This window comes from Rattus norvegicus, chromosome 2 (assembly GCF_036323735.1).
Source record: "Rattus norvegicus strain BN/NHsdMcwi chromosome 2, GRCr8, whole genome shotgun sequence".
In the NCBI taxonomy this organism is placed as follows: domain Eukaryota; kingdom Metazoa; phylum Chordata; class Mammalia; order Rodentia; family Muridae; genus Rattus; species Rattus norvegicus.
In genome coordinates this window covers 221140005-221160477 of record NC_086020.1, presented here as the reverse complement: position 1 = coordinate 221160477, position 20473 = coordinate 221140005, and the positions used below count along the sequence as shown (strand labels likewise).

Here is a 20473-nt window from a genome sequence, read left to right as displayed (position 1 = left end):
AGTTGTCACTCAAGGGGACTTTGTTCCTCTTCCTGCTGGATCTTGGTACCTTCCCCCATCATTTTCTCTCCTTTCTCTCCTTCCCTGTCTCTGGACCATCTTCCTGAGTGTCTTAGTCAGGGTTTCTATTCCTGCACAAACATCATGACCAAGAAGCAAGTTGGGGAGGAAAGAGTTTATTTAGCTTACACCTCCACATTGCTGTTTATCACCAGAGGAAGTCAGGACTGGAACTCACACAGGGCAGGAGGCAGGAGCTGATGTAGAGGCCATGGAGGGATGTTACTTACTGGCTTGTTCCCCTGGTTTGCTCAACTTGCTCTCTTATAGAACCCAAGACCACCAGCCCAGGGATGGCACCACCCACAATGGGCTGGGCCCTCCCCCACTTAAACACTACTTGAGAAAATGCCTTACAGCTGGGTCTCATGAAGACATTTCCTCAACTGAGGCTCCTTTTTCTGTGATAACTCCAGCTTGTGTCAAGTTGACACACAAAACCAGCCAGTACACTCTGTCTTTCTCTGAACGGTCATGACTGCTTTGTAGAAAACCTCCTTGTCCCTTGCTGGAAGTGCTCATCAGATCTAAGAGCTTCCTTCCTTTCCTATTTGTCGTCTGGATTTCCTTCCCTTGACAAGAACGCACACACCCTATGGATTTAAGACTCCATTCTCACTGGATTTTAGAGGAAGTGTTTTCTGTTATTTTTCTTCAGTGTAACATCAGCTATCTGTCGCACATGGCTTTTATTATGTTCGGGCATGAGCCCTCTGTCCCTGGTTTGTTCCGGGCTTTTATCATGAAGAGATGTTGAGGTTTTCTAAGTCATTTCTCTGCAGCTGTTGAGGTAGTCATGTGATTTCTGTCCTTGATTGTGTTTGTATGCTTTATGGTGCTTACCGATTTCTGTTTGTTGTGTCCTCCTGACATATGAAATAAAACCAACCTGACCATGATGTGTATGTGATCTTCTTAATCTGTGGTTGAATTTGACTTCCAACTATTTTATTGATAACTTTGCATTTATGTTAGATTTTTGATCAGGTTATTAGATTAGATGCTAGATTTTTTTGTTCAGTTTTTATCCTGCTTTTTTTGTATTTTTTGTATATATATATATATTTGTATTTATATCAGTGATATAAAATAAATTTAGAACCCTTACTGCCCTATTTCATGGACTAGTTTAAAACTCTTTGGTGTAATATCTTTGAAAGTATAGGAGAACTCAGCAGCAGATCCATCCAGCCCTGCGCTTGTCTTCATTGGGATTACTGTTGGTTCATTCTTACAACTCATTTTAGATCGGTTTATTTATATCTCCTTCAATATTGGTAGGTCATATATGTCTTGAAGCTTGTCAGCTTTTTCTAACTTTTCCAATTTGTTAAAGATATCTTGAAAGTATTCTTCAATGAGTCTCTAGGTGACATTTCTATTGTAATATACGTCTTGTGTTTTATTTTTCTCTACATTAATTTGGTGGAAGGCTTGTCAGTCTTGTTTTCTGCCTGTCTTGCCACCCCATTGTCGTGTTAGCTTGTTTTACGAATCCCACCTTTCTCCTTATTGCTCCACATCTGCTAACTTTGGGTTTATCTTGCTTCTGTTCTTCTAAGGCCAAGTGGCTAAATTACAAGATACATATGACTGCCGATATTGAAACAAGAAGATGTCAATAACGTAAAACGCAGATCTCTAATGAGCAGTAAGATGGGGCTGTTTATTTGAGATCTAACTTTTTCATGTAGACCTCAGTTGTGAACGTCCCTCGCCCTTCTCTCCACGGTTCTGGGAAGCAGTAGTTTTATGTTCACTCTCTTTGAGGACGTTTCTGCTTCCTTCCTGATTCTTTCCAATGACCAATTACTATTCAAACATTTCTTGTCAGTCTCCAGGTTTGTATAACGAGTGGTTTTCACTACTGATTTCTAGTGTTACCCTACTATAATCATCATGGTCTAGTAAGCTGCAAGGCATTCTTTCTTTTTACTTTTCTTGTATTTGTTAACTCTGATTAGAATATGTGCCTGTTTTAGAGAAAACTCCATGGGCTGACAAAAAAATAAATAAAAATGTGTATCCCATAGGTTTTGGATATAATATTCTATGGTAGAATTTAACTTTTGAAGTTTCTACTGTTTTTTTTTAATCTGGATGGATTACATATAAAATTCAAACACACGCACATACCCATAAACACCACACACACGATGTATGTGTGCATGCATGGTGGGGTTATAAAAATATATTTTATATAATTTTTTGAGGCAGGTTCTCATTTTGTAGCCAAGAATGGAGCTATGTAACCTGGCCTGACCTTGAAGTCATGGTGACCCTCCCCTGTTATTGTTGTGTCTGGACATATCTGTCCCTTTTTGTCCAGTGGAGTTTACAAAACTGGGTGCATCAATGTTCCATATGTATATGTATGTATATATGTATATATATGTATGTATATATGTATATATGTGTATGTATATATGTATATGTATGTGTGTATGTATATATGTATATATGTGTATATAATTATTATATTATTATATCTTCCTAATGGATTGTCCCCCTTATTACTATATAATACTTTCCCCCATTCTTCCTCATTTTGGTTCAAAGCGTGCTTTGCCCTAGCTCGCACTGCTCTGTCAGATCCCATAGCTCAGCGGCTGCTCTTCTGTGTCTGTTCACTCTCTCTCCGTGTATGTCACTGTCACTGAGGCTTCTTGAAGACAGCAGACAGGTACTGCATTTAACCCATTATGCCAGTCTTCATCCCGAGACCATACACATGCCCACCTGTGTCTTTCTTAAAGCAACAGTAAAATCACATTACAAAAGGTTGCAGGTACACCCAACCTCCAAAGTTGAACTTTAAGCCACTCTCGGTAACTTACCATTGTGGACTGACTTTGTAGGAGATCGACTAAATCCCCGTGGAGTAAGAGTAAGGAAGAGCCGGGCAGGCCCAGACCAGAGCTCAGGGGGCCAGGCTCGGGGACTCGCATTTCATTGGCTGGACTTATCTAGAGGAAAACCACGTGGTCAATGTCTACTGTCTCTCTTACCTTTTCTCAGAAAGGCCAAGCGAAGAGCACAGGACCCAGCTGGAAAACACGAAGTGCTTGGTTCACAGACTCTTTACCATCCTGCATTTAGAAGAGGTCCAGAAGAGACGAGAGCGCCATCTGATGGCGAAGATCGACCACCTGCAGGAACAGCTGCGGCCCCTGGAGCAGGTAGCAAGGGTCCCCAGCCTGTCCCTGTGGGACTGATGCCTTTTGTTAATGAGTGCCTGTCACAGGAGCATTTGGCTGCTTTGTGTATGCTGGTTTTCTCCTTCAGTCCGAAAAATGGGCTGTGAGCTGCGACCTGTGGGCTGCGTACCATCTTCCTCGTTTTGAGATGAGGGCTCTAGGCAACGGAGGTAGTGTGTAGCAGGTGATCTGACCCCAGAGCTGGTGTCAGCCAGGAGTCTCTGGATAGCAGACTATTAAATGCGATACTGTAGAGTGCTACATCTCAGGTCTCATTTCCACCTAAGAGAACTGTGGGTGGCAAGTTAGTAATGCCTCATAACATCTATGGTTCTTTTCTACAAACTATGGAGGAAAAAAAACTATTTTTTTGGTGTGGTAGTCTGTTTTTTAAAAGATTTATTTATTATTTATTGTATATAAGTACACTTTACAGTGTACTTATATAGACACACCAGAAAAGGGCATCAGATCCCCATTACAGATGATTGTGAGCCACTATGTGGTTGCTGGAATTTGAACTCAGGACCTCTGGAAGAGCAGTCAGTGCTCTTAACCACTGAGACATCTCTCCAGCCCGGTAGTCTGTTTTAAGGGAAAAACTTGCATTCTTTAAGCTGTAATTCCACTTGTAATTTAAAAAAAAATGAATTAGAGGAAAAGAGGGGAGGGGGAGGGGTGTGGGGTTTGTAGGGGGCAGAAAGGGGGACATTTGAAATGTAAATAAAAGAATTAAAATGGGTAGCTAATCTTTGTATATGAATAGAAATTTTAGAAATGCAGTAATTATCTCCAAGGGCACTGGAAGAATGGCAGAGAAGCACTTTTTTGATTTTTCTGGTTTATCCACATTTTGCTTCTTGAGAAATGATATTCTGGGTATGGTGGTGCCTGCCTTCACCCAGCACTTGGGAGGCAGAGGAAGGCAGATTTCTATGAATTCAAAACCAGCCTGGTCTGCATTGCAAGTCCAGAGAAGACAGCTCCCTCTACCAGAAGACCCTGCTTCACTTCACGGAACAGAATGTCTCTTTGGAGGATGGCATAGGCACAAAGTGCCCGAGAGAAGAGTCACAGAGTGGCCATGGAGGGACAAAGAAAACAGACCTGTGATTTCACATGGGCTTAGAACAGGCTCGTGGGCCTCTCACTGCAAACCTTCTACAGTGTTCATGGGTTTTGTTTTTGTTGCTTAAGACAGGGTCTCTCTGTGGTCCTGGCTGTCCTGGAACTCTGTTTACCAGGCTGTCCTCAGACTCAACAGAGATCCTCCTGCCTCTGACCCCTGAGTGCTGGAATTAAAGACATGTGACCCTATACCTGGCTGGTTTGTTTTCAATGAGAAGATATTACCTTTATAACTCAGAAAATATTAATGAACTGATTTGGAAGTAAACAGTTGATCCAAACTTCATTAAGTGTCATTTTTCTACATACATGACCTCTTCGAAGTAACGCAAAATGTTCATCGGTTCAACTGTTTCTTCTTGTTTTTGTTTTCTCCTTAAGTGAGCAAACTCGTAAACTGAATGGCTTTCCCTTCCTCCAGGTCAAAGCTGGAATTGAAGCTCGGTCAGAAGCCAAAACCAGCAGTCTCCTGTGGGCAGGCTTAGCTCTGCTGTCTGTGCAGGGTGGGGCACTGGCCTGGCTTACTTGGTGGGTGTACTCCTGGGATATCATGGAGCCAGTTACGTTCTTCCTTACGTTTGCCAATTCCATGGTCTTTTTTGCATACTTCATCGTAACTCGGCAGGTGAGTAGTTAGGAAAATGGTACGTCAGAGCGTCTGTCTAAAACAGTAGTTCTCAACCTCTGGCTCGTGACCTCAAAAGACCCTTTCACAGGGGTCGCCGAAGATCACTGGACATATCAGAGATTTATATTATGGTTCAAAACAGTAGCGAAATTACAGTTATGAAGTAGCAATGAAGATAATTTTATGGTTGGGGGTCAGCATAACGTAAGGAAGTGTATTAAAGGGTCGCAGCGTTAGGAAGGTCGAGAACCTACTGGTCTAAAGATTCCTCAAGGCAAGCAGTGTCTTAGTTAGGGTTCCTATTGCTGTAATGAAGCACCATGACCAAAAGCACCTTGGGGAGGAAAGGGTTTACTTGGCTTACATATCCTGAATCCCAGTTCTCTGAGGGAAGGCAAGGCAGGAACTCCAACTGGGCAGAGGCCATGGAGAAGCGCTGCTCAGTCCACTTTCTTATAGCACCCAGGACCACCAGCCCAGGGGTGGTGCTGCCCACAACTGACCCTGGCCTTCCCCTATCACTAATTAAGAAAATGCCACACGGGCTTGCCTACAGCCCGATCTAGTGATCTAGTTTTCTGCTGAGGCTCCTTTCTCTCAGAGGACTGTAGTCTGTGTCAAGCTGACATCAGACTAGCTTGCACAATCAGCAGCAACGAACCCCTTCCATTTCCCGAGTCTTTTGAAGTTTTTTCACAAGGTGGGATGGAGTCTTTATGGCGTGGAAAAATTTTAATTCCTACAGATGAAAGAGTATAAACACACGAACGCCTCCACTGGGATGAACGTTGAGCCACATTCCCCACTCCCTCAATTAATGACATCGAACTTGTGCCACAAAAATTAAGTTATTCCCAGAAACTAGCTTCGTGTCGAGGTTGCCAAATCTTTCCACTATTCTCAGAATGTGCATTTTCTCGTCCCAGTCAGCCGGCCTGTAAGAGGTGCTCCCGACTCCCACGCACGCCCTGCTTCTGTGGGCTGTCTGCTCTGACGGCCACTGTAGATGGACACGTAGGTCCCTTCTCTCCCTGTGCTGACTTGGCTGGGTTAGCATTTCCATGTAAAGGATGCTCTGCTGTCTCCCCTCTCCTTCAGAACTACACTTACGAATCCCTTCGGAGCAGGCAGTTTCTCCAGTTCTTCCACAGGAAGTCACGTCGGCAGTGCTTTGATGTGGAACGATACAACAAGCTAAAGGAGGACCTGGCTGAGGTATTTTACTGCGAGCACAGCTGAGCTGACTTTGTCCGGGAGACAGGGAAATGCACGCAAAGCTGAGATTTTTCATGTATGGTTTAGCAAAACTTTGGGATGGATTTTTTTTTTTTTTTAAGAATATGAATGGGGGGGAGATGATGAAAGGGATTACTTGGTACTTTATGAAACCATAAACTCGTCTCTTAAAAAAAGGATTCATAAAGCTGGGCATTGTGGCTTATACTCTTGATAACATCCTGGCACCAGGGAGGCAGGGAGATCTTTGTGAGTTCAAGGCCAACCGGTCTACTGATTGAGTTTCAGGACAGCCAGAGGTATACGCTGAAACCTGTCTCAAAAGAAACAAACAACTGAACAAAAACATCAGGAAGATTCCCACAAGGCATCTACCTCATTAATTTCAATGTTTTCTTGTCCCAAGGTGTTGAGTTTGTACGATTCCCTTCAAACCTCAGTGTTAATATTACTTATTTTCTCTGACCTCAAGCTTTTTTTTTCCCCTCACGACAGGCTACAGAATCCCTGGAGAACGTGCGCCACTCCCTCTGCTTGCGACTTCAAGGACAGGAAGTCAGCAAGAAGAACTAGCCTCACACTTTTAGTCATCAACAGGCTATGTGCTGGTTTTATAGCTTACCAAGTGGATGTTTCTAAGGTCGTGTTCATTTCTCTTGACGTTTTCAGATACAGTTTGGTTAATAAATTTGTGTGAAACAGAAGTATTCCCTGACAATCCCACTCCAGGGGGTTTGGAGATCTGAGCGTACTGGTGCTTGTGGCCTGGGTGCCGCTACCCAAGCTCCTCCCAAGCGGGCTCCACATGGGGGTAAACTGATCAGCCTTCAGTGGTCAGCATTTGGCATTCATCCACTCTGGTTCTTAGGTTCATTTGGTCTCACCTTGTTGTTACCGTGAACTTTATTTCTTGAGACAGTCTCACACTGTGGCTCAAGCTTGTACTCCAAGCAATCCTCCTGCCCCAGTTTCCCATTACACCCAGTTTCTTTTTGCCTTTTACTGTGCAATAGTTGTATGGCCGTAACACTGTATCAAAGGTACAAAGGCCCAGCTGCCATACTGGTACCTCAACTGTGGTTGAAGCAAGGCCTCCAAGGCACTGCTTTTATACCAGCAACTTATGTGTTTCTGTTCTCAAAGCCCCAATATAACCCTCAACCAGTAGGTTGTTAACAAAATATTCTGATACAAAAATGGGCAGGTTAACAAGAAGAACCTTAAAGGAGAACTGATTACACTGTTAATTCAATAGTCTGCTAAAAGCGTCAAGCTCTTCAGCTTTAAGTCCCATTTAGGGAGATGCTTTGCCTATGGTGGTCAGCATTTGCTGCATGCTGGATTACAGTGGCGAGGTGTCACTTCCTGTGTGTCTTTATCAGGTAGGGATCACTGCATCCGCGCCTATAGGGGCTGTACGTACCCAGAGCGACTAAGTATTACTATACATGTGTCTATACATGGTGACATGTCACTACATACTCCCCAGAGTGCCATGAAATAGTTCTGAAAGGTTTATTGTTTCCAAAATGGGAATTAAAGCCACACATAAAATGCCCCATTACAGGTAAACAAAATAATAAATGAAAGCATGACCGACTAAAACAGGCCCACTGTACATTATGTAAGCATATGAATTAGAAAATGTTAGTGAGTTTTAGACATTTTTATTAGGTGAAAACGATCTCATTCTTGAGTTTCAAAGATCTTTAAAAACATTATACAATGAGCCTATATAAATAGTGTCACAAAAGGTAAGGCAAAGTAGTTGGTATTCTTAGTAATCTTGCCATTTACCAGAAACATAATAAATGTATTGGGCATTTGCGCACAGTAATTTCCTGAGGATTTCTTTAGCCCTTTCCCCATCCCCAACATGATTGGAAAATAATAACAAAGGCAAAACATTACTTTTCTGTAGCACCTTAAAAATTCAAACAGTGTCCGTTGGTGGGCGGAGTCTTTGGCCAGCTGGCCTCTGTGTAGAAGGGAAATGTGTGTGAAACATTTGTAGCAAGTCGGACGGCCCTACTTACTAGGTTTGGGACAGAAATGCAGCTTTTTGGTCAGCATTGAGGCAAAGCAGGGAACCTGCTTCTTGCCAATTGCACCTGGGTCTTTGCAGAAATCCACACGGCGCTGAGAGACCTTCCTGTTCACCAGCGTGAGCAGCTCGGTGAACTCCAGGGAACTACCGTGCCTGGCCAGCATCTCGCACAAATCCTGAATGTACCAGGAGCCGTTCACAGTCTCTCGGTGAGAGTAATACCCTAAAACAAGAGCGGGGAGGTCACGGAAAGACACTTACGATAAAGCCAGTTACAGAAATGAAAGCTCCCGAAAGCCCTTGGAGAGAATAAGACACACTGCTCGTCGTGTGGCCATGATTTCTCCCCACTGCTTAATCTAATGTCGGAAAACATAGTAATCCTATGGTCTTACACACAAAGGATTACTGAACTTTGACAGAAGCCATCGAGGAAAGGCTGTGGCAAGCGAGTGAGCTCACTGGAGACAGCCCACTGTTTCCATGGCTACAGCGGGTGCACTCTGGAGAGGCACAGCCCAGAGACTTCATCCCAGGATGCTTCTCCCGGCCGACATGCCTCTCCTGCCACTATCACATAGCCTAATGACTCCCGGGCATCGGCCCACCCTATTGGGCAATTTTCCTGCACATCAACGTGAAGATGAACTTCCATGAATTAATGCTGTTGAGATGAATTAATGACTTTATAGCATTCCTGATTTGGTTCAACACCCACCCCAGTGCGTTGCTAGCAGCATGACCCCAATCGCCAACGCCATACCCCTTTTTGCTGCCTCAGTTTACCCTGAGAAGCCAAAGAAGGCTTTTGACAGAAATTTTCTCTGCTCTCCGAAAAAGCAAACTAGAACAAAATAATACCCAACGAATTTGAGGTCAGAGATTAAACAAAAAGCAGAGAATTTAGCAGAACTTTTTTGTCTTTCAGCAAGGATTTCCACAGATATATCAGAGTGGTGTTGCCGAGTGACCAAACGCCATCAAGCTGCTAACACCCACGACAACTCTACAGCTGTTAGTCTGTAAGGTATCTCCCATTTCACTTATCGATCAGAAAGGATTTCTTCACCGTGATTAGGTCTGTGGCTTTTTAACAGAACACAGTGATTTGATTGTGAAAGACCACTCCAATTCAAAGGTGACACAGGCTTAAGTACAGGTCACCAGCTTCAAGGCTTCAGTCAGCAGCATCTGCTGGCTCACCTTCTGCAACAGAGTAACACATGAGGAAGTCCGCCCCCGCAGGCAGAGTGTACACCGAGGCAGCATCCACCTGGGTCACGTTGTCGTCCAGCTTGTCTGTCTGATGATCCACCACGTCCAGAGGAACCACGGGCACGTCATGCTGGCTGCCCCGACAGGCCTACAAAAGAGAGAGGAAAGGACGCGTTCTCTGCCCGCCATCTTGTTCCCAATGCTTAAACGCAGCGGGAATATATAACTCAGCACACCTCCCATTAGTAACCCACACAGGCAGTTTGAAAATGACGCAATCAGGCTCTGAGTGACGTAAGCTGACCAAGCTATTTCCCGATAATCTTTCCTTTTAGACAATGTGGTCCCAACCCACCCCACAAATAAAAACAACAATATGCTGAATGGTATAAACTATCTTCCTTGCCAGAATGCTTTTGTTCAGTCAGGTAATTACTTCCAAATGACATCTGGACCGTCCAGTTGAGGTCACAATTTACCAATAGCTGAAACAGCACTGACTTAAGAGGTCATCTCTCCATGTGCTTTTGCCTTCTGTTTTCACTGTGTTTTTAAAATCATATTTAAAAAGTATGTATCTACCTGTGTATCTGTGGCTGTGTCTCTGCACATGTGTCTCTGCACATGTGAGTGCCGGTGCCCCAGGGTTCAGAAGAGGGGGCTGGGTCCTTGGAGAAGGGACTGGAACTCCTTTCTTCACTGAGCCACTCCTCCAGCCCTGAGCGCTCCCCCTTCCTCTTGACCCCTCTCCCTCTCCCCTTCTCTCTTAGTCTCTGTTCCCACTTCAAAGTGAGTTCTAAATTTCTATCTATTCCTTTCTATCCAGAAGCTGGCATCACAGGTTTTTGTTTGCTCATCCAGTGCCCTGCCACTGAGCTACGTTCTGCTCCTCAGTGTTACAGGCTAAACCGTGCTCCCGCCTCAAATTTACATGGTGAAGCCTCTCTACTAGCAGACTGCTCCTGCTCCAAACACTTGTTTTCTTCTTTCTGAAACTATCTGGAAGCTTGGAGACGTGTAAAGGGTGAGGCAGGTGAAGATGAGCCTGCTTCCCCCGACAGCATCTCCAGGGCTTGCATGCTCCCACAGACGGAAGCCCAGCGTAGCCAGGCGGGCCTTCCAGGGTCCTGAGCAATCAACGGCTTCCCTTCCTGTGGCCCCTCCTCCAAACTCCGCCCAGCCACACAGCAGCACGGCAGTGCCTCTCTGACAGACCAAATATTAATCAAAACATTTTTTTTTTTTTGTTTTTTTGTTTTTCACGACAAGGTGGCACTGGCTGGCCTAGAGTCTGTGGACCAGGCTCGCTGGCCTCGAACTCCCAAGTGTGGGGATTATATGCTCCATGCCCTGCCCAGCTCAAAACACTCTTATGATAAGGAAACGCAAACAACTCAAAGTACAACTCTATTTGACCAGGATCCCAAAAGGGCCTTTCTAATTGTTGGAGAAACCTATCTTAGAAATTAACTTTTTAACCTTTTTAATCAATGCTGAGTTTTATAGCTGAGGTGGCGAGATCGGTCTTACCTGGATGATGAATATCTTGGGTTTTCCAACCAGGCTCTGACACTTGTCTCCTTTGAACAAGCCAGTCAAGGTCTGAATTTCAATTTTGGCATCGTATGCGTAAATGTGGTTGCCTTCCCCGTGGCTCAGGAAGACACACAGGAAGCAATCGGCATCTACGTGGCTGGAAGTCGACACTATGGATATCCCAAAATGCACACAGAGTGAAAAAGAAGAGTTTGTTATCCACATGTGGATACCTTGAAGTTAGAGGTACTAGGACAAAAATACACTTACAGAGTGGCAGGAGAGGGGCCTGCTTCAAAAAGCACAAACTTCCTGTAATAACACACACCTGTGTCTTTTCTTCCTCTTTAATATTGGGTCTCGTTCTGTTGTCAGGCTGGTCCTAAAGTATTTCTTTGCCCTAAACTCTTTCTAATGTTGGTTGTTTGAGACAGGGGCTGACACGGTTGCCCATGAAGAAGGCTGACTTGGTGTGTCCTACCCATGGCTGACTTAAAAATAATCATTAAAGTTTAAAGCAATTTCATTAAAAATATTAGCTTTTCTCAAGTACAGAAAAATGGAGAGAAAAACGGGGAAGCTCCTTTAAGATCCAAGTTACTTAAAGATATAAGAACAAAAACATCATAGACCAACATAACATCCCCAAGACTATGGATACAGAAATTCTCAGTAAAATGCTTGCAAACAGAACTCAACAATACATTAAAAAGCCATGCACCATGGCCAAGCTAGCTTAACTGCAGGATTATAATGTGACCCATCATATGCAAATCAGTGACTATAATACAGGATAAAAACAGACTCGAACTCGGAAGTACGTTAACATCAAAAAGACGCTGACAAAGTTCAGCCTCTCCTGAAGGAACCAGGACCAGAAGGAGCACAGTTCAACACCACACACACAGGCTGTACAGCACTGACCTACAGCAACTCTACACGAACAGGAGAAGCAAAACAGTTCCTCCAAAGACAGAGGCCCCTCCATTTTTACTCAATGTGCTGCTTTAACCGTTAGCTAGCGCAGTGTGGCAAGAGGAAGAAATAAAGGATACAAATGGGAAAGGCAGAAGTAAATTATCCCTGTTTGTCGATGGCACGACCCTATACTTAAAGACACTAACAGCTGGAGAGACAGCTCAGCGCTCAGAGTGCAGGTCGCCTTCGGTTCAGTTCCCAGTACCCACGTGGCAGCTTGCAACCACCTGTGGCTTCAGGCTTTGATGCTCGTTTGCCCTCTTGAAGGCACCAGGCAGCTTGCATACATGCAGACAAAGCGCTCAGACACAAAGCAGTTAAAAAATAAAAATAAGAAGCTAAATACTAAATATTCCAACAAAAAAATTCAGATCTGATTAACATTTTCAGCCAAACAGCGGATACAAAAAATCAAAATCTTTCTTTCTTTTTTTTAGTCTTTCTTTCCTCCTTCCTTTCTTTCTTCCTTCCTTCCTTCCTTCCTTCCTTTCTTTCTTTCTTTCTTTCTTTCTTTCTTTCTTTCTTTCTTTCTTTCTTTCTTTCATGAGTACACTGTAGTTGTCTTCAGACACACCAGAAGAGGCCATCAGATCCCATTACAGATGGTTGTGAGCCACCATGTGGTTGCTGGGAATTGAACTCAGGACCTCTGGAAGAGCAACCAGTGCTCTTAACCACTGTGCCATCTGTCCAGCCCCCCAGTATCTTTCTTATATGCTATCCACTGAGAAAGAAAGCAGGGACAGAATCCTATTTGCAATAGCATTAGAAAAAGAAACAAACGGGAATAAACTAAGGCGGTGAAAGGCCTCCAGCTCATGGGTTGACAATATGGAGAAAATGGCTACCGTGCAAAAGCTATCTCTGGGCTCTCATGACAATTCTTCACAGAATTAGAAAACACCCTGAGGTGGAGGCTGAGGCAGGAGGGACCCCTAATAGCCAAGGCAATCCTTAGCAAACAGAACGAAGCCGGCATCATCGCCACACTGATTTCACGTTACGGTGCAGGAGGGAGTAACAAAGCCAAGGTGGAGCCAGCACACACATCGGCCAACAGAATCGCAGAATCCACACGATGGAAAAAGACTCCCTCCCAAGGCTGGCCCCTGACATCCATATGGGTACTGTGGTATACGTACAGGCTCACAACCCCACAGACACAAAATACTACATGAGTAAGAAAAAGGAAAGAGGTAGGCAAAGCCTTTCTGAAAAGGACTCCAATCGCTCAGGAAATACTTCCAAGGACTACCAGATGGGATCCCATGAAAAACTAAATGAACTTCACAGTGAAAGAAACCATTTCTGGAGTGAGGAGATAGCCTACAGGGTGGAAAGGAATCTTTTTTCCACCATACATCTGAAGAAATTAGGTCAGTATCCACACTAGATGAAGAATGATGGGGGAGGGGGAAACCTACTAGAAAGCCGAATAATCCAATCAGAAATCAATAAATGAGACACAGGGGTGGTTCTCCAAATATGAAGTGCCAAGCCAGATGGTACTTTAATCCTAGCACTTCAGAGAGCTCTGAGAGCTCAAGGCCAGCCTGGTCTACACAAAGAGTTCCAGGACAGCAAACCCTGTCTTGAAGAGAAAGAAAAACTCAAACTGTGAAATACCAAACGTCTGTAGCGAGGCGACAGAATGTTCATCAGTTTCAGCCATCAGAGAAACACAAGTCAGAAACACCTTGAGATCTCTTCCTCTCAGTCAGAATGGCTCTCGCTAAAACAACAAAAAACGTGATAGCAGCAAAAAACCAGTGCTGGTGAGGGCGGGGACAGTGGGCAGCTGAAGTGGGAATTGGGCTGGAAAGGGCGGGAAGTGAGCAGCTGATGTGGGCTGTGGGCTGGGGTGGAGGGGAAGTGGGCTGGGAAGGAAGAAGTCCTCATGTGGTGCTGGATAGAGTGTGAGCAGCCACAGGCCCGTGGAAATCAACCCAGAGCTTCCTCAGAAAACAAAGCACATTTCCCAGCTGTACCACTCCTGGGAACGCACCCAAGGGGTTCAGGTCCGCTCATGGAGAAGTCTGCTCCTCCATGTTTAGTGCAGCACCACTCACAACAGGCAAACCACAGAATCAGTTGTCCTTCAACTCACAGCAAGTAAAGAAACGTGGTACAGCCACACAGTGGAGTTTTACTCAGCCATAAAGAACAAAATACATCAAAAAATGCTTAGAACCAGAGACCCATCCCCCTAAGCAAAACAACAGGGAGGAGTCAGAAAGAGAAGATTCACATTCTCTCCTTGAAAGTCCAACCTTTGGCTTCACACGGTTCTCTCACCCGTCATACTCATGGGCCGTGAACATAGATGGCGGACTATCAGGGAAGAGGAGGGGTACCAGTCAGAACGGAGGTGAGGGATATAAGGTCAATACGGACAGAAATGCACAATGTGCTTGGAACATGAATGCCACTGTGAAACCTGTTTTATATGGTGACTATTTGGCGATTTCAAAATTCGTTCAACCCCACGTGGCTTTGGTCACACAATAAAAGTTTCTTTGAATGAGCAGACTTCTCTACAACAGACTGAAACCTAGAAGCAACCACTCAGCAGCTGCCTCTGTGGCTGCTCCCTGTGTCCTACCTAACTCTCAGAGCTTCCGGGAGAGTTGAGACCCCATGTCCTTCAAAGCTTAGGAGCAAAGCAGAAAGCCTAGGAAGCAGCCAGTTCCAACTGGAACTATTTTCAATCTAACTAAAGGAAGGCGCTGGAGAAAGCACCATGCCAATAGCTGTAGTCACAACCGGTTGGCAAAAGATTTGAAGGCTCGAGGCACGCGTGAGGACTGACTCTGAGCTGCACCGTCCTTAGAATACCTTCTGCACAGTAATGCAGCAGTTACAGGCACAGGTAATCAGACCTAGTGATAGCATCCAGTACCCGATCCCACCTCAGCGAGCACGGCCACCTACCCTCGTGAATCTTGAGCAGTAGTTCTTCTGCCCGGAGGTCGTTAAAGCATTTCACTTCAAATCCTAGCTCTGAGAACCTGGTGACACATGAACTCGGAATTAGCTTGTGAGTAATTCCAGGCCATCCAAGTCCCTTACTTCCTTGAGTACTCACTTCCATGCCTAATTTTTACAACCAGGGAAAACAACCAGGGCAATTCCCTCGATCGCCTGCCCCATGAAAGCGCTTAGCGGTGACAAGAGCCAATGCACTGACGATTACTACCACCTACTGCACCGATGTTAGCAACAGGGAAAGCCTGGTGGCTCGTTTGTGGGGCCTCATGCATGCTAAGCACATGCCGGGTCCCCAAGAGGCTCCAGATCTGTCATCAGGTCTCAATGACGATTAGCTCTCAATTAAGTGTATGACAGGGGAAACTACCTTCGAGTCAGGTTGTCCCTGTCTGCGTTGGTGCCCCGCCTCTCTGGGAGTGCTAGGTGCCAGAAGAACCTCTCGTGATTGAAGATTAGGGCAGTTCCTCTCCTCTTGTGGTCCATCTTGTACTGCTCGGCTGGATCCAACACTTCCCTACTAATTAATGAACAGTAAACAAACAGTCACACTGGGCCCTTTGACCCTGACATTCTCCACTGGCTTAATGAAGTTCCTGGTATTGTGGGGACCCCTACCCACCCATGAAAGAATATCTGTTGCTAATCTGTAACTAATTTTGCTACTGTTATGAACTGTAATGCAAATATCTGTGGTTCCCAAAGGCCTTAGGTGAGCCCTGTGAAAGTCGCTTGACCCCACAGGGGTCATGACCCACAGGGTGAGAACTATTACTCTAACCACACTATATCTCGGCTCCCTGAATGCTAAACATCACGGAACCTAACAACTGCATCCCTGCATTTATTCCCGTAAGACGGTTGTGACCAAGAAAGAGGAAAGGCTTTTAAAAAGACAAGAGTAGCTTTACCTTCTGTAGAAGCCATCTGTCTCCGTCATGTTTTACTTTCCCCTATCAGGAAAACAAAGTTGTTGTCTGTTAGTTTCATTTTCTTTCATTTTACAAGATTTTATTGTGTAAGCCTGGATGGCCTCTAACTCACAGAAATGGCCTGCTTGGGTCTCCTGAGGGCTGAGATTATAGGTGTGTGCCCCCACACCTTCCTCATTCGTTTTACTTTCAACAGAAGGGCAGCATAGGTGCTCCGCCCCTCAGGGACCCCGCCCCCCACAGTCCTTAAGACTCTTGCAGATGAAGAGAGGAAGGGACAAAGGTATGAAGGGACAAAGGGATGCTATCCAGTGAGTAAATCAGCTACAGTAATACACTGCTCCTCTGGCCTTCAAAATAACGATAAGTAGAAAAGGAGAAAACCTTATTTAAACAAGTGTGTGGTTAGAGTCTGAAGGAAATGCTTTGGTGTGTAGAGCGGAGCTGAGTCACACAGGGGAACCGAGTCCACTCTGTGGTTTACACTGTTTCCACGGAATAAACTTAACTGGAAGAGAGGAGGCCTTCATTGCAAAGGCCTAGATCTTGGTTTTCTCATCACCTATCTCCAGTGTTAAGTCTCTGTACTCACTACTGATGACACCTCACAACCCTCTGAGGAAGCCTTCCTCGTGTCCTTCCCTGCTCTGGAGAGCGCTATGTGACGGACCTCTCTATGCTGATCCAATTGCTCACAATGCAGTGTGTTGGTCACTGGCCACCCGCGGCTGCCGAGCACCAGAGAGGCGGCAAGCACAACGGAGAAGCTCACGCCATCACCTCACTGTGTTGTTCAGGGAGGCAGCCCAGTCATGGGATCAATGCATTGCTCATCCTGGCTCTGCACCCAGAGTAGCTCAGGCCCAGCTTCCAATGGCATTGAGTGTAAAGAGGCTCACCCAGCCAATGGCATCCGTAATTGGCTCAATAATCTGCTTTCCTTTGGTTGGTTAGCAGATTCAAGGGAGGCCAGAGTTACAAACAGAAAAGGAAAGTTAACAGGATACAACTTTTGTGGGGGTCTTTGAGGCAGAATTGGTTGTTTTTCCCTCTGTCCTCAGACAGTCTCCCCTGGCATCTGAATGTCCCAACCTCATGTCAATAAAACAAAACCATGACCACCCTGGTGAGGGTGAGCGGGGAGAGGGCTCGGTCCTATGAGTTTACCCAGGCAGCACCATTTCTCAACACAGAGTCCAGTAGGGCATTTCCCTGTCCAGTAGGTGCTCATTAGATTTCCTCCATCTGCCTCAGCGCTCCCGGTGACTGTTAGGAGGCCGACTGCTGGGTCTTGGTGGCAACTGAGACCTTACAGAGCCAGAATCCAGGAAGGGACAGCCAATCTGCCTTTGTACCGAGGCACCAGAGAGCTGCTGGGGCAAAAATGCCAACCGCAACTCGCCACGTCCCTTGAAAGCCTTGAAAACCAACTCTGCTCTTCCCATCCAATGAGAAGCTTCGGTGTGGGTTGTCTCCTGCACCTCCCTCATCGCAGTCAGGGCCTACAGACTTAGCCCAGGGTTGCTGCTCACGAAGACCCATTAAAAATAGCATCCAGTTTCAAGGCTGTCGAATCCACACCCTCTGTAAGGGTTTGCTTAGTGTAAAGTTGGGATCTGTTAATAAAGTTTTAACATACATTTGTGTGTGTGTGGGCGAGGGGGTGCGAGCTGGCAGGCACATGCCACAGCTCTGCAGAAGTCAGGTGACAACCTGCAGGGGCGGTTTCCTCCTTCCATAACATGGTCGCAGGTCTTCAGGCTTAGTGGCAAGCGCCTTTACCTGCTAACCCATCTTGCCAGCAGCGAACAGTTGTAATATACACTTAAGTACAGGCGTTAGGAGAGGGAGGAGGCATGCTTAGGAAAATTACAACAGATACCCAAGATACCTGTCTTGGTTGGGGCTTTTACTGATGTAATGAAACACCATTACCAAAAGGGAGCTGGGGAGGAAAGGATTGATTTGGATTATACTTTGAATTTGGATTATATATTTCAGCATCAAAGAAAGTTAAGACAAGAACAGAGCAGAAACCTGGAGGCCGGAGCTGCTGCGGAGGCCATGGGGGATACTGTTTACTGGCTTGCTCAGCCTGCTTTCTTAAAGAACCCCGGACCTCAGGAGCCCAGTGATGGCACCCACCACCATGGGCCGGGCCCTCGCACACTGATCACTAATTAAGAAAGTGCTCTATAGGCTTGTCCACAGCCTGATGTGACAGAGACAGTTCCCTAATTGAGGTTCCTTCTGCCCAGATGACTTTAGTTTGTGTCAAGTTGACATAAAACTACCCAGCACAAGGGGGCAGGCTTCTCCAGAGAGTCTCCCCTTGGCAGGGGTTTAGAGCACTGTGCCCCAGGCTGGCTTCAAATTTATAATCCTCTTGCTTCAGCCTTCAGAGACTGGGTTATAGCAAAGCACACGGCAAAGCATTTCCCCAAGACTCGTTCTATGTTATCTACCTTGGAACCCGAGGTCGACCTTGAACCGGAGATTTCCCGACCTTAGCCTCTTTTGCAGCTGGGATTAAGATACAGTGATGGTTTGTATATGATTGGCCCAGGGAGTGGCACTATTAGAAGGTGTGGCCCAGTTGGAGTAGGTGTGTCACTGTGGGTGTGGGGTATAAGACCCTCATCCTAGCTGCCTGGAAGTCAGTCTTCTCCTAGCAGTCTTCAGATGAAGATGTAGAACTCTCAGCTCTGCCTGCACCATGCCTGCCTGGATGCTGCCCTGCTCCCACCTCGGTGATAATGGACTGAACCTCTGAACCTGGAAGGCAGCTCCAACTGAATGTTGTCCTTTATAAGAGTCACCTTGGTCATGGTGTCTGTTCACAGCAGTAAAACCCTAAGACAGACACCCTATATGAGATTTAGTTATTAAAAATGTATACAGTGCCGGCCATGTCTCACTTCTCCTTTTCTGTCACACCCTAGAGTAAACACTGCCTCCTAGTTCCTTGGTTTAAGGTTTAATTTGTATAACAGCACTCACTTCTTTTTCTCTTTATGGTAATTTCCAGATAAAGGTATCAGCCACGGTACTGATTGGGTGGCACTGTAGATACTCTATCTTACTACTTCCAAAGCTCAAGAATGCAGAACATGGGCCAGGCCTGCCTAAGGTCAGCCCTGAGAAGTTGGAACTGAAAGCCTGGCGCTGGTGGATCAGAGCGTCTGTACTACCCGTCACCAGGCCTTCCACCGGAGCTTTCCAAACTAGCTCTCACGAGAATCTACCCACATTCCCTGTCAACCATCTATTTAATAACCTGTAAGAAATAACTCACCTCCCTAGAACATACACTGGAAAGAGCATGGTGTAGAAGGGGACAGGGGAGAAAAGGAAAAGACAAAAAGGAGAGGGAGCCGGTCCTCCCCGCCCCCCCACTTGGCTTCCCACACCTCACCATTCATCCCTAAACTGGAGATGGCCACTAGACCCTGTGTGTCCAACAAGGGTCACTCCCTGCAGGACCATGGGGACTTTCACAGTTTTCCTCCGGAATTAGGACAGAAGCTCTGAAATGAAGGCAGTCTCTGACCTTAAAGACTATTCAGGCTTGAAGTTTCTAACCTAACCAGGGCCGATTTTGCTAGGCAACAGAAAGCCTGTTCTGAAGCAAGAACTAACAGTTTATCACTGTATAGAGAAAAGTTATTTGGGACTAACCTGTGGACAGCAACAAGTTCTGACTGCAGAAGGCGCTGTGATGGAGGTGCCTGCCCAGGTCTGGCCTTGGTCTGGCCTTGGTTAGGGGTCTTGAGCTGGGCTCCTGCAGGCCTGTGCCCCGAGCTCTGGTCTGCCACTTCTCCCCACTTTTCAGGCTGACGCGAGCAACAAAAACAGGATTCAACTTGCAGAGCCAAGTTCTCTACCACTCAGCGCAAGCACCGCCCTTTAAAGTTTAAACAGCCCGGATGCGGAGGACAAAAGCGCTCGGTGGGGTTAGCTTGGGCAAATACCACGGCTACGTCCTCAGCACCGTAAGCCCACAACTTCTGCCAGTCCCAGCAGTCCTGGCAGTCCCAGGAGGCTGCCCACCCTGCTCCGTCCCGCGCCCCAGGGTCGCACCTGTGCCCCGCACTTACCTGCCCACGAGCTCCGGGTGTCCGCGCTCGTCCTGAGGCCTCCGCTCTCCAGGTCCCGTTTCCTGCCAGCCCCACCCCGCCTCCTGACCCGCCCCAGGATCCGCCTCTGCCTCCCCGGGCAGCAGGGCCCTTTGTCACCCAGGCAACGCCAGGACGCCACTGTGGCTTCCTCAAGCTCAGCAGCACAGGCTGTGTGTATGTGTGAGCACTGAGGAGGGGAGCACTCAAGTATCGCTGTCCCTGAAAGACATTCGCTCTGAGCCACTTCATCTAGTGCTCAGTTTAGTGTAGAGAGCTTACGCTACAGTCCGTTACTTTAGCGGGTTTATTTCTCATGTTTTTCCCCCACAACCTCCTCTCTCCTTCCTTTCCTGAGTCTCCTGTAGGTCATGACCTTGATCCTCCTGCCTCCACACTCAGTGCTGTGATAACTG

General features: G+C 46.2%; 2 protein-coding genes across 5 annotated transcripts in view; one reads left to right on the top strand and one right to left on the bottom strand.

Annotated features, from left to right (window-relative positions):
- The window catches only part of Mcub (mitochondrial calcium uniporter dominant negative subunit beta), a 70290-nt gene extending 63337 nt beyond the window's left edge, over nucleotides 1-6953 (top strand). For both annotated transcript variants that reach the window (NM_001398673.1, XM_063281666.1), the window contains exons 5-8: nucleotides 3079-3239; nucleotides 4807-5010; nucleotides 6112-6228; nucleotides 6745-6953. In NM_001398673.1, coding sequence (NP_001385602.1) covers nucleotides 3079-3239; nucleotides 4807-5010; nucleotides 6112-6228; nucleotides 6745-6822 — 560 coding nt within the window. In that variant the 3' untranslated portion in view covers nucleotides 6823-6953. The remainder of the gene's footprint in view (nucleotides 1-3078; nucleotides 3240-4806; nucleotides 5011-6111; nucleotides 6229-6744) is intronic.
- Nucleotides 6954-7750: 797 nt separating this feature from the next.
- Nucleotides 7751-20191, bottom strand: Casp6 (caspase 6). 3 transcript variants are annotated; one of them, XM_017591135.2, is made up of 8 exons: nucleotides 20040-20191; nucleotides 19621-19775; nucleotides 15922-15963; nucleotides 15381-15527; nucleotides 14957-15033; nucleotides 11042-11217; nucleotides 9500-9659; nucleotides 7751-8519 (listed from the first exon to the last, which is right to left on the bottom strand). In XM_017591135.2, the coding sequence occupies exons 3-8, from the start codon at nucleotides 15948-15950 to the stop codon at nucleotides 8278-8280; spliced, it is 831 nt and encodes a 276-aa protein (XP_017446624.1). In that variant the 5' UTR covers nucleotides 15951-15963; nucleotides 19621-19775; nucleotides 20040-20191; the 3' UTR covers nucleotides 7751-8277. The 3 variants fall into 3 exon arrangements, with proteins under 3 accessions (XP_017446624.1, NP_113963.2, NP_001258913.1); NM_031775.3 differs by having other exon boundaries at nucleotides 15381-15530; nucleotides 20040-20092; NM_001271984.1 differs by lacking the exon at nucleotides 19621-19775 and having other exon boundaries at nucleotides 15381-15530; nucleotides 20040-20092.
- Nucleotides 20192-20473: the final 282 nt, after the last annotated feature.

Bases quoted from the DNA above. Each gene is read 5' to 3' on its own strand.
- Casp6 (NM_031775.3), bottom strand. From the start codon at position 15,950: ATGACGGAGACAGATGGCTTCTACAGAAG. The intron at 9,660-11,041 runs GTAAGACCGATC...TCTCTTTTGTAG, and splicing joins CCAAGATATTCATCATCCAG to GCCTGTCGGGGCAGCCAGCA. The intron at 8,520-9,499 runs GTGAGCCAGCAG...CTCTTGTTTTAG, and splicing joins GTGTTACTCTGTTGCAGAAG to GGTATTACTCTCACCGAGAG.